Source organism: Ostrinia nubilalis, chromosome 14 (genome assembly GCF_963855985.1).
Source record: "Ostrinia nubilalis chromosome 14, ilOstNubi1.1, whole genome shotgun sequence".
In the NCBI taxonomy this organism is placed as follows: domain Eukaryota; kingdom Metazoa; phylum Arthropoda; class Insecta; order Lepidoptera; family Crambidae; genus Ostrinia; species Ostrinia nubilalis.
This window is the reverse complement of record NC_087101.1, coordinates 4,494,252-4,508,221: the sequence shown is the minus strand read 5'-3', so window position 1 is coordinate 4,508,221 and position 13,970 is coordinate 4,494,252. Positions and strand designations below refer to the sequence as shown.

Below are 13,970 nucleotides of genomic sequence, written 5' to 3'. Positions count from 1 at the left end.
TGCCCTTCAACCGTCATGAAGTCCACTTTTTGATAGGGTAAGTTCTTTACGCGGTATAACCGGAAAACCGAAAAAATGCCTCTTTCGGGGGCCCCCACCACTTAAGCACAACTCCGTCGAAGTCGAAAACTTAGGAGAGTCTTAATGGGCAACCAATGAAGCCATTAAAACAATAAAATCTTTTGTAGGAATTATTTCCGATTTAAAAGCTAATTCTACTGGACTACAGCAAATTGGAAGATTACCTGTCCGGACAATAACCGTCGGTTCAATATGATTCATAGCGAGCAACGGTCGATATAGGACCTGCGCCTACGCCTTTTGCGCGTCTCGGTCATTCCACGTGTCCTGGATTTATATGAATTTGACTCGTGTAACCTCTTCAGTATATTATTATTATGTAGGTACTTGTTCAAAATGTCATTTCTATTTCCACAATCTGTAGTTACGCTATTGAGTATAACATGACCATTTTCTACTGCGTCATAGAGTCTCGCAGTCTACTCCAATTAGAACCGTCAGTTTTTTACTCTTCTCTTGGCCATAATTGTATTTATCTTACGTGAAATCCTTTTCTGCGGTTAAGTATTTCCTTCGTAATAAGAGTTTTCCGCTCTTTTCCACTCGAAAATATTTCGCGCACCCATAACTCCTTCGGGCGCATAAAAAATGCAAGTTTATCGACGCGATACTGGCGTCCCGGAGACGTGGAATGACCCAGTAACTGCTCGATGCTCGTGGCTGCTAACTTAGTCTCTTTTACACAACCAGCAATCGCCTGAAACAGCTAAATGACTCGAATAAATGCGATGCGATACTCTTTGTTTATTTTGAGAACCATTTTCTTCCACAGTTTTACTTTTATCACGCCTCTAAAAACGTTTACGTTTGAGCTATCATCTTGTCCTTCAAAACTAGATTAAGATCTTTTGTTTTCACAAGTTCTTGGAAGTAAATTATAACAGAGTGTAAAGACACCTACCTAAATTACGTCATTCGAAACGATATTTATATCACATTTGCAACGCAACTAATCGCTACTCAAACAAAGGATATGACACTACACAAATGTTCTAACAATTTTCGTTAAATTGGCTTCACTAATCCTTGGTAGATAGTACTGTAGTCGTGACTGTATTAATAGTGTCATTGTCATGAACTTGATGACCCATTAATTACTGTTTGTCAGTCAATGTCATTTAGCTTGCTTCACGAGTACACGGAATTATTGCTTTCCGAGCAATTTTATAGCCAATTTTATTGCTTTTATCTCCACTTCACCACAATCTTTAGTTTCATTAGGTATCTGATGCATTACAACTGCGTCACAAAGTCCCGTATCTTAACTAATATCATGGCTCACGTCGGCTTATAAAAGGACTGCAGACAGCTCCCATAAAGCCCTTTGTTCTAACGCAGACCCGGTGTCGTGCCAGTTACAGCTAGAAAACATGTTTACGCGACGTGAGGACGTTATTCTGGTGGAATAAAGCCCTAAACCGCTTGAATATTTTGATCCAGCTCGTGACCCATGAATGCGATTACCATACGTTTATGTGTACTGTCCGACTTTGGGTCAACTGCACTCTCTCCATGTCGTGCGATATTTATCTAACGTTGGGTCTTGTCATACATTATTTACATCTTGAATTGTATGTAGCGCATATTTATCAGAATCACAATAGTGTCCTTGTTGTAGTACCCATAGTCAAATGTGAGATCATGTTTTATAGATTTTGTGACAAATGGCAATTCATTCTTGTCACCATTTTCAAGAAGAGGGCGTTTATATCTGTTTTTGCACTTACCTAAGTAATACAAGGAGATATTGGTGTGGTCAAGAACCTAACTGGTTTTTGCAATAAAACTAGTCTAGAAAACTCATGATGTAATAAATTCATAATCATAACACAGCCGTTCGCTTTGTAGGTAAGTTTATTAAAACTATGACTAACGTTACGAAGCGTACAAAATTACAGTGGCGACTAATATTATTAAATTCAAATTCAAATTATTTATTGCATGTCACATGGGTAAGGGTTGACAAGAACATAATATTGAACATGTGACGCCCAGTGAAGGCGTTGCAAAAAATTAATGTGTTGGTTAAAATACTTCCAGTCCTGACAATTTGCGTGCTAAGTATACGTAGTTATAATAATATGGCACACACTGGACACGTAATGCGGTTTATTTCGAGAAAATGTATTAATGTAGATGCATAGAACAATACATCAAAGGTTAACATTATAACGCCTTATTTAGTTGTTATAAGTGCGAATTTACCACAAAAATGAGTAGTCTGATTTGCTGTCATAATGGAAGCTTATTGCGTAGTTAGTATAGGTACGTTTTGCGTTTTAATTTTTAAACCAAAACAGCTCTATTCTTTACCGCTGTAGTGACAATAGAGGCCGTGTCAAAGGATAGTCTCTGAATGATGTGAAACAGACCGTTTTTCACAAATAATGTTCTTTTGTAAAATTGAAAACAAAAAAGAGTAAAATGAAAACCAAAACAAAGACGACTCAAATGTTTATGATCACAATAATGAGTCATATTACTTTGTAACAAAACAGTAAAATTATTATTTTATTAAGTTAAACGAAAACAAATACGCAAATTTAATATGCAATCATTATCGTAAATCTGTTGTATGCTACAAGTATTTATGACATAAGTAGTTATGTAGGTACTACAGTAACTCTAATTACTTGATACTGCATAATTTGTGAGTGATATACGGGAAATTACACAAATTACATGAAATAAATTCGCGCGTATGTCAAACATAAGTCTAAACCTGACAAGTGGTACCGAAAAAAGTGCGTATGTTATTCACACACGGCATGTGTCGTAAACATCGTTAATAATAATCTAACATGCGGAATCGATATCGCATAGGTACCTACCTAATGATTCAGAACGGAGCGGTCACCGGGTGGGACGGATTCAAATTTGAAGTAACGGCCGGCTGTCTGGCGGACTCGGAAAGGGCAGGTTAAATTAAAAGGGTCATGATAAACACGCTCTATAAGGTTCTCGATTCAAAGAGAAAGATCGGTGAGTCTCCTAATGACTCAAAGGGCTAAATGTAGCCGCTAAGCAGGCGAACAATCGACTTTTCATTTGATAGACATTGCTTGTCGTGTAGAGTGAGATATCAAATCAACATCAATCTTCAAACTGTAGCGAACATACACAAAAGATTTTTAGGGATAAATGTAGCGAATACCTACACATAGAAAGTTTGCAAATTGCAAACAAATGAATTAACTAGGTAATTTAATTTGGCATGAAACTAAAACAAAGTAATAGATAATCAGGAAATCGAATGCATAAATAATTATAGCAAAATATGCGGTAAATGATCTCCGAAGGATCAGCCGCATATGCAAAGGTTCCGCCTTCCGTTTTTAGGCAAAACGGGTGCGCTGGCGCAAGGTTGAACGCTGGGAGAACAAAGGAAAGCGATGGAAGGAATGGAACTATCGGACGAACCAAGGATGACGTTGGGTTATTTTTATTGTAGAGCTCTCGCATCCACTTGGAATGCTATTCGAAAGCACAATGCAGATTTCGAAATATTTGCGCATCGGCGGATTTCGATGCGTCTTTCAGTTAAAAACATGATTAGCTGTAGAATATTATCCGATTTTTAAATTGACAAAACGTATAATAGATTATTGTGTAATACTGGTAGATTTGCTGTTACAGTGCGTGTTAGATATTACGAAAAGCATTTACAAAACTGGTATTAAATTAATTCGTTTTTGAATAACTTATAATCTATGATTGCGAATTCTGTCGTCAAGTCCCTACAAGGAAACTTGGACCTTGAAGAACCTTGGACGAACAAAAAGGTGACTCAAAACATCAGCAGTTTTTGCCGTAGATCCTCTCAGACTCGTGACTCTAATATTAAACTTCATTAGGTTAGAACAACCAGTTCAAATCACAAGGAAAATGTTACTATGAGATTAACAGTAATAGTTTTGTTATACTGACCTAGGAACAGGAAAACAGGTGCTCATTATCTCCTTTGAAGTCCGCTAACGAAGTCTTCTCATGCATTACAATAAATTAGCATTTGTTTATAAACAATTTATGTTTGTAGGTAACTGACGTATTCTAAAGGTGAGGGGTTGAATTATTAATGTCCTTGTTACAGAGACCACGAATACAGATACTACAAAAATGTTTATAAAGAAAACAAAAGTCAACTTTTCTTTATAAAAAATCGTTTATTGACGTAAGAAACAGCTTGTTGTTGGGCTGCACTTACCACTAAGTAGGTGTGTGATAAGTTCAATAATCAAGAGCTGGATACGTATCCTGTCCTAATGTCCTGAACCTAATGATGTAATAAGTACTTTGACTAGTGAAAGTACCCTTACTCTGTTTGTTGTGGCTGGTCACTAGCCTGGCTGGCGTAGCCCTTTGGACTTTTTAACCCGATCCAGATCACCAATATGCTGTTAAACGTGCTTTATTTTTTCGGTACATTCTTCTAGGTCACATGCTGAGCCCAACCTACCTATAACCCTAATTGAATTCCAACCCTACATTAAACTTATTAAAGAACAAAACAGAATAACATGCCCTGACCTGTCATATTCCAGGGTTGGCCGCTATGGGAGCGCGGCGAAGCGACGGAGCACGAGCGAAGACTGCTCTTAGTGGCGCGGCTACCGCACGTTCGTACCCTCAACGGAGGCGGCGCGGTGCCGGTGGAGGAACGCGACGCGGCCGAGCGGGCCTTCATCAGATACTACATGGAGAAGCCTGAGGCTGACCGCCCGGATAGGTGAGGCTATTGCAATATCTATAACCGATTATTCCCAGCACTGTTCCCTGGGGAATTGGGAAGAAACTTCCCAGTCGCCTGGTTGACAAATATTCACAACTGTTCCACTCCGATTCGTGCCTTTTTTCGGAAGGCACTTCCGTATCATTCATGTTGAGAACTTGAGATCGGTGTCTGGGTTACAAGTTTTCTTGCTTAGTGCAGAGACCGCCAGAATATAATTTTACCTGTGACAGTTTTAGTAATAAATACTTTTTTTTAAATTTAGTAAAGGTCTGGTTTAATGATGATCGTGAAATGCAAATTGTCTTCACTTCAATGCAAATATTGACAATGTGTCTTTATCCGTCTGTTTATCATTGGAAGTATTTCAAACATGAGAATTCCAATTCCGATATGAAAGCACAAATCGTAATACGGTTCCCTGTAAGATGGAAGATTGTTTGTTTACGAATTGGAATTCGAAAATAAGTACCTACCTACGTTTCCAGTTCGTAATTTCAATGACAAGCGAAGAACTGCATATGGGGGCCGTCCATAAATTACGTCATCGATTTTTTCAGATTTTAGACCCCCCCCCCCCCTACAATCATCCTATCGTCATTTCTTAATGACCCCCCCCCCCCCTTCTCCCAAAATTGACGTCATTACCAGTTTGACAAAATTAAAACATTGCAGATTTGAGAAAAATAGGGTATTATATGATTAAAACACTTGGTTATAGAATCACCTTTTATTATTTTTTCTTTGGCAATAATCATTGATATAATATAATATAAAAGTAAAAAATAGGGAACAAAAATATTATATATTATTATTCCCTATTTTTACTTTTCTTTGGATAACTCCCACGGAGTTTTCACCCATTCTTTTAAATTCTGGATCACGGGTAATATCTCCGTATCCTCCCGATATACGTTTTGGCTCGATTCATCCACGTCTTCAACCCACTCAACGTCGAGTGCCTGTCCCGTTACGCCGTCATGCAACTGTTGAAGGACTTCTATTCCTCGCCGTCCCAAGATTCGAGCACTACGACGAGGGGCCGCAGGACCTCCAGGTTCCTGTTCCATTAAACACTGAAACAAAAAAAAAAGACTATATTAAGCACTTTATCGCTAAAAATACTTTTTTGTACCTATGTAAAACAATACCTGATCCGGGGAACCGTGTACATAATCTTTCATATTCTTTTTGTGCTCCTTCATGGAGGTTTTTGAAGCAAAGTAAGTACCACATTTCGAACAGCATCTTTCTATTAGCTCGCCTTGTAACGTAGGACAGTAGAAGTCATATGGAAGTTTCTTAAAATGTCCAAGAGGTACTTCCACTTTCAGTGCTAACTGAAGGTAAAGAGGACAGAAGCTGGCGTCCTCTTTTAAAGGAGGCGCTGCTTCCAGATTTGATGTAAGCAGCAGGGGTGGCGGCATAAATCCATCAGGGAGGATCTTGCGTAATTTGCTACGTGACATTGTGCAGCAAGCCAGATCTGAGCATTTGGAAATCTGTAACATATATTGAGACTCCATAACGTGCTTGGTGTACCATTCAGGTCCAGGATGGGTGCCAATCTCCGGATCTGGTTTATCTGGACAGATATACTCTGCCACTACGCTTTCCCCGTCTATGACCATCTCGTTCCAAACGTTAGCAAGCGTTTCCCCAGCACATTTAAAATTCTTTTTCTCTAAAGCGACGTCTGTAGTGCGCCGCTGGGTATCGAGATGACTGCCAAATTTATCGTGTGGAATTATTAATCCTGCAAGCTGGTGACTGAGTGGTGCCATTCTCCTTTCAACACGGTTAAACGCACTGCGTCCAGGTGCATTGCATGCTATTGCAATATAGTCCAAATTGTGGTCCAAAAAATGTCGCACAGCGTAGGCAATGACTTTTTGGTAACGGGGATTTTCGTCAGGACCTCCGTCAACAGTGAAAATCAGCACTGGCTTCACCACACCCGAGGGTGTTTTCAAAATACTCTTAAAGTTGTCAAGAGTCAATAATCTCTCGAAGTCTTGGGCGTGTGTTGCTGCAGTTGAAGACGAGTGTTTTCCACTCCTAATTGCTATGTATGTTGGGCCGCTATAGGACACTCCGTCAGGCTGGCCAATCGGCTTTGTTTCATTAACCCGGCATCCGGCATAGACACTTGGGATCAACTTGTGTCCGGGTCCGACAACGAAGGTATGGTCTGGTAGGCGGACTAAGTAGTCCATATGCATCATGAAAGGTGCTTGCTTGTTAGCAGCAGTTAGGCCGATTGGTACCCTTGCTTTGTCGTCCTGAGATATAAAAGCTGAATCATCTCCAAGCAGAGATGCAAGACATTCCAGTCTTCGGATGGAAGCGACGCAGAACGCAGTATCTGGGTGAGACTTATGATAATCTTCTTGAGCTCGAATCAAACGCACTGGAGCTGTTTTAACATGTCTTTTGCCCTCCAATGATCTGGATTTGCAGGGTATGAGTCTTATATATGTAGCTGAGCGGGAAATCTCAAAACCTACATCAGTTAGTTTTTTGTGTAGGTCATCCAACGTGCGACAAGAACGAATAATCTCGCTTCTACGTTTCTCATCCACTGAACTTCCATACATGGCGATTTCGGTAATAGTTTTTATTAAATTGTCTTCATTTTCCAGCCGTGGGCGACCGGGATGCTCGTGTAAAGTTATTATCGATTCTGATCCAGGATTTGTAGCTACCAAAGCTTGAAAAGCTTCTTTTTTCTTTTTCCTATATTTTTTTGATGCTTTTTGGTTACTTTTTAGTTTCTCTAAATTCATAGTTTCCTTTTTTATTGATTTCTTCGCCTCCTGAAGCTCAGCATATCCACTTTCAGTCAGTAGTCCCCGATTTTCGGACTGTTCCAATTTGCTAATTGTTACTTGCAATGCAGCTATGCGAATCTTGCTTGCATCTTCTGCGTGGGCCTTGTAGGTACGCGATTTCTTCGTAGTGCTGCTCTCATCCTCATCAGATGATAGAGTTTGATGAACCCTTTTCTGTTGGCGAGCCCCTTTAATGTCGTCATCCGAAATGTTGACCGCATACCCTTGCTGAGGGCTACCACAATCAGCACCGATTGTGAGTGGAAGAATAGCTTCTTTGGATCCACCCTGAAATAAAAATCATTCTAGGATCAAATACTGAACAGTATAACAGTTCTCAAGATCTTGGGCAAAGCAACTGGATAGTTAAGTCTATTTGAAAGAATTCAAAATTATTTACAGGTTGGGCTATAGCGTTATCTTCCAGCACAGTTGAAGATCCGAGCGAGGAGGTAGTTGGGAGCAGTGAGGACGAAGGAATCGATGCTAGGGACTCGCCAGCGAACGGCGCTATTGAAGTGCTTGCTTTTGCTTTATCCTGAAAAACCCAAAATTAATCAAGGTCATGTTAAATAGGTCAGTCTATAATTCTCAGAATATACTTACTTTAGGCCAGTTTTCAAAATTCTGTTGGTCTGTGGTGTAAGATTGAACGATTCCGAACAATTATTATCTGGAACAGTTTCATCATAAAATCATAATTTATAACACATTAATGTACGTTCAATCGCTTAGTTTGAAAGAAAATATTGGGTTGAGAGGCTCTTATTTCTTTTGAACAGTCTAATACGTAAAAATAAAATATTTAAATTTTTTTTAGACTAGCTTTCAGTGGTACTATTATACTATGTTTAAAATTAATACTAATATTATTCTATTATACTATGTTTATCAGGGATAACGTCGGCTTGTAAAGGTAAAAAAATTTTTTAAATTGGTCCAGTAGTTTCAAAGTATATTTGGTACAAACAATCAAATCTTTTTTTACCTTTACAATACCTTTATAATATGAGTAATTTTTGACTTACTTTCTGTCGTGAAAAAAAAGACGTAATGCTTTTGTTTTCCTTGATGGCCGGTAAATCTTTTAGTAGGTCCGAAATTTTCCTTTCTGCTGCATTAGCAAGTTCCGTCCGCTGTTTCTTTGGGTCAAATTCACTCTTCAGTTTAGGTACGCCATATTTCATCGCAAAGCTTTTGTGCGGCTTGAGGGGTTTTATCAAAATAACGTCTCTTCACAGCAGAAAACAATCGCTGGTGCACTTTTTGTAAGTCAATAACCATCGCGGATCGACTATAGTAATAAATAGCAGTGAAAATAGTTTTCTGATTTTGTTTAACTTTGCGTTAAACGCGTGATGACAAAATCTGCGCGGATAAACGTGTTGCATCGTTCACGTTCGTACTCAGATTGACAGCGAGCGCAGGCCGCACACAAAGGAAGCCGACTTAGGCCTCAGCCGCGAGTTTAGCGGGCAGCGGGCAGCGGGGCGGGAGCGGCGGCGGCGCGGGAGCGGGGCGGGCAACGCAGACCCGTTCTCGAAACAAGCGGGCAGCTCGCGCGGCGCTTTAGCGGCGAAGTGTTGTGTTCGGGGTTGTGTTGTCGAGATATTTGTTTTTATTCGCAAACGAAATGTCTGAACAACGGCGACAATTTTATTTCGATTCAAATTTATTCCTAACGCTCGATTTATTGTGGGCAAAAGAAGGAGTGCGCTGCCCGCTCGTTGCCCGCTCCCGCGCCGCTGTTTTCGAGAACCGGTCTATTTGATTTTACGCATAAGATCCTGCCGCTACCGCGCCGCCGCCGCTCCCGCCCCGCTGCCCGCTAAACTCGAGGCTGAGGCTTTATAGTATAAAACAAAGTCGCTTTCGCTGTCTGTCCCTATGTATGCTTAGATCTTTAAAACTAAGCAACGGATTTTGATGCGGTTTTTTAAAATATAGAGTGATTCTTAAGGAAGGTTTATATGTAAAATACATGTAAAGTACGACGGGCGAAGCCGGGGCGGGCAGCTAGTATTATATGTAATATTATTGTTAGAGTATTTTATCTGTAGTTATTACTGTATTTGTGTACATCTATGTTGCATTATGTATGTTTATTATGAGTTATTTTAGTATTGTACGCGCCTTAGCCGCCTCTCACATTTGCAGTCTCACTTACTAGGTGTGCTGGAAGAAATTTCTTTTTAGAAATAAACTTTTTGTACGTGAACAATAAACTATAAATAAATAAATAATAATGACGTCAATTTCGAAACACCCCCCCCCCCCCTATCTATCATTTACCGTCATCCGCAGACCAACCCCCCCCCCCCCCCCCCTAATTTAGAATGACGTAATATATGGACGGCCCCATGGCAGAATATCTGAGGCATTCCACTGAAGGTCCGCGTAATGATCGTGGGCGACAATTCTCACTCCGAGGCGACCTAAATAACTAAAGCTGTATGCTAATGATGCATCCTAAGTGGCTAACTGTTCGTTATAGCTGCTAACCTTTCCGTGGGCGGCTGCCTTAATTCTGTCCTCGTGTCACAATATTTATAACGAGAAAACAATATTTTGGATTGTATGGTAATGAGTTTCAATGAAAAGTCCTTACACAACCTGTAGAATGAAATTTTATCAATGAAAAATAATGGAAAAGTAGCTGACGCGAAGACAGAGATAGGAGGATAACATCTCGGATCATGTATGAAATTGTACTTACTTATGTGTGATTTGTGTAATCACAGTGACTATTGTATTGAAATTCGGTCCGTAAAACCAGTAGTTATGCTGAAATACCACCGCAATATTTGAGGGTAGTCTAAAGTTGCGTCTCCACTAAAGCGAAGCTGAGCGATGCAGAACTTTTGAATCAAGGTGTGCGCGCACGGGTGACACTATTATCCGTGATAGTATAAGTAAAATGATGTTTCTTTTACACCTTTATAAAGAGAAAAAGAGACGCCCGTATTGACAAACATTACTATGAGGTCTCACAGTGCGCGTGGACGCACAGGGTGTCACATTAACCAATCACAGTGCTCTATTCATCGCTGTGCGTTCGATTTGCTGCTTCACTTAAACAAGCATCGTTTGTGAATACGGGAGATACTGTCACGGTGACAAAAGTCACCACACCGGTGACTTTAGGCGTGCAAGAAAAATCTTGCTCCGCTCCCATCTCTGATGATCTCTGCATTATATTTAGTAGTACCTAAAAAGGCAGTATTGCAAGCGTGATGTGAACACTCCAGGTACTGGGAGCTGGTGTCGGTGCACGGCAAGCTGGACCCGCTGGTGTCGGTGGACCTGCGGCCCGAGAAGCGCGTGCAGATCACCTTTACCTGCGGCACCACCAGCGAGGTGCGCACCGTCGACGTATACAGGTAAGGCCCGTTTCCATTACAAAGTGGAGACGAGTGTCAGCGTTTATTTGTAAAGTTCGTAAACTTGCTAATAGATGGCGCTGTGCTGACTTAGCTCACGCAGTGTCCTCTAAATCAGCGGTTCCCGAAAGGTGGTCCGCGGAACCCTGGGGTTCCGTGGAAAGGCCGCAAGGGTTCCGTAAAAAATATTATCCCACGTTTCGTGACCGACGTTGTTCGCTCGCACCGACTTGTTTACGCAGGGCGTGCGGGCGGAGTACGGGGGTTCCGCTAGGAAAAGTATAATCAATTAGGGTTCCTTGGCAAAAAAAAAATTGGGAAACCCTGCTCTAAATGGGCAAATTGTAATATAAATTATGATATTGAATGATTATCTTGGGAACCAAATACCGTTTTTTGCTACGTTGGCTTTAATTTGAGCAAGGAAACTTAGCATTCTTTTCGCTCAACTTCGGAAATCGCACATCTCTCGTCTCCACCTTGGTGGAAATCAGACATTAGTGTTTCGGTTTGCCATGAGGTTCCAGCAGAGACGTGGATGGTGGAGTATGCTGTATGGCCAGTTGGCCACTTAGCCACTCAATCCATGAACAGAATGAATCATTACACAGTTGTCATTTATTTTGACAGTTCATAACGTACGATTATTCTGTCAAACGCTTTGTTTAACTGACTTCATCGTACGTTATGAACTGTCAAATGATTACGATTGCTTTTAGACAATTCCACCTCTGTTGTGTGTGCGTTTATATTGCTGAATGAAACTCAACGTAATTTTCATTTCATCTTCAGAACCGTGTCAGACTTGAAATCCAAACTAGAGCAGCTAGCCGGTTTCCCCGCATCCAAAATGAGATTATTCTATGTCGATCAAGAACTCCGGGATGGAGAGGTGAGTATTGTATCGCAAAAACGTTATAACTTTCGCAGTCCACACAAAATGGAAATAAACCTCTTATGTTCATTATAAAGAGATTTAACAAATATCCTTTTTTTTCTAGCTATTCCCTGGTCCAGAGGAGATGAAGTTCCCAACGAAGCAGCTATACTCTTACAACATTCGGTCTGGAGACGAGATCATAATCGAGTCGAAGCTCGCGCACTCCATATCAGTGAACTCGACTGCGTGAGACGTGATGCCGGCCTCTATTGGTTAAGCGAAGCTTACCGGCCCTACTAAAATTGTCCTTTTCGTGCTGTGAGGGCTTATAAACACAGCATATCTTTTAAATCTTTACAAAATCTTCATATTGTTCACAAGAACTGATGCGAGTGATCCTGGACAAATCTTATGCATGTTTTTTTTGTTTTGTTACGGCATAGGTAAGCTCAGTGGCGGATAAACGTATAAGCACTACAAGCACGTGCTTGGGGCCCCTGTTCTCCAGGGGCCTCCATCCGCTGCTGGCGCGCCAGCAGAGGATGGAGGCGTTTCATTTTATACCTACATTTTATCGAGATTTAGCCTATGTTACTCGTGAGTAATGTAGCTTTCAAATGGTGAAAGAATTTTTAAAAACGGTCCAGTAGTTTTTGAGCCTATTCATTACAACCAAACAAACAAAGTTTTTCTCTTTATAATATTATAGAGTAGATAAAGTAAAGTGCGTTTTCCCAAATATACAAGTGGCGTTTAAAGAAAGAAAGAAAGAATAATTTATTACGATGAACATCACTTATACATGACAGAGAAAAAGACAGAAATGGCACATAAATATTACAAGGAAATAAAAAGTGAACTGAGCAGTGAGCAGTGCTATCCTGTCGCAACAGCGATGCCCATCACAATGGGATTCCACTCAGCATATGCCGTGGCCCACGGTGGGGAAGGCCACGACGCTGGTTTTCAGTGGGCCCCATGCCGAGTGGATGTCACGGACACTAACCTAAACTGCATATCAACAAGGCCGTTTAAATATAAATATACAGTGTGAGTCACGTTAAAGTGTACATATGAAAATAGATGAAACTAGACCTATTTTTATCGACAAAAAAGAGGTCAAAAAATTTTTGAGACCTTTTTTTAAAAAATTATAGAATTTTTTTTCTTCCAATTACTTATTGTAAAGAAAACGTAATAACTTTTAAACTATGCGGTATATCCTGATAAAATAAAAACAGTAATAATGCTAAATAACAGGCAATACTAAAAAAATACATAAAATACACAAAAAATGCCAAAAAATAATAAAAAATGATACTTTTTGAAAAAAATCTGCTTTTAAATTCGTGTTTTTTTGGTTATTTGATAAATTTCTCCAAAAAATGCCCCTATAACAGGTGGTTTTTATTACATTGTATTATTCTCTATCGTATTATCTTTGTAAAACCAAAAATCGCATGTCTCTATCCCTATCACAACATTTGCTATGATCGTTTGAACTAAGCCTATTTTTTTTCAAAAAGTATCATTTTTTATTATTTGTTGGCCTTTTTTGAGTATTTTATGTATTCTTTTAGTATCGCCTGTTATTTAGAATTATTACTGTTTTTATTTTATCAGGATATACCACTTAGTTTAAAAGTTATTACGTTTTCTTTGCAATAAGTAATTGAAAGAAAAAAATTCCATAATTTTTTTTTATAAAATCTCAAAAAAAAATTGACCTCTTTTTTGTCGATAAAAATAGGTCTAGTTTCATCTATTTTCATATGTACACTTTAACGTGACTCACACTGTATAACAATAATAATAATGTGCAAACATTTGTTGAATAAACATAATTATAGTAAATTAATCCTTCAAGGCCGCGAATCTAGACACAATAGATAATCAATTGTTATGACATTAATTAATGCCGTCTGGGACTCAAGCGGTTAAAGATGCTACATAATAAAATAATACCCGTATTAAAATAATAATAATTGTGTATATGTATGTGTATATAAGGTGTTATTTTTTGTACTGATCATACTTTACCAACGCATCTAATAAAATCATACAAATAC

General features: G+C 39.5%; 1 protein-coding gene across 1 annotated transcript in view; it reads left to right on the top strand.

Moving 5' to 3' along the window:
* The window catches only part of LOC135078009 (tubulin-specific chaperone cofactor E-like protein), a 34,944-nt gene extending 22,599 nt beyond the window's left edge, over positions 1 to 12,345 (top strand). Inside the window, exons 5-8 of the mRNA XM_063972554.1 lie at positions 4,623 to 4,807; positions 10,890 to 11,021; positions 11,814 to 11,913; positions 12,023 to 12,345. Of these exons, the coding sequence (XP_063828624.1) occupies positions 4,623 to 4,807; positions 10,890 to 11,021; positions 11,814 to 11,913; positions 12,023 to 12,151 (546 nt within the window). The 3' untranslated portion in view covers positions 12,152 to 12,345. The remainder of the gene's footprint in view (positions 1 to 4,622; positions 4,808 to 10,889; positions 11,022 to 11,813; positions 11,914 to 12,022) is intronic.
* Positions 12,346 to 13,970: the final 1,625 nt, after the last annotated feature.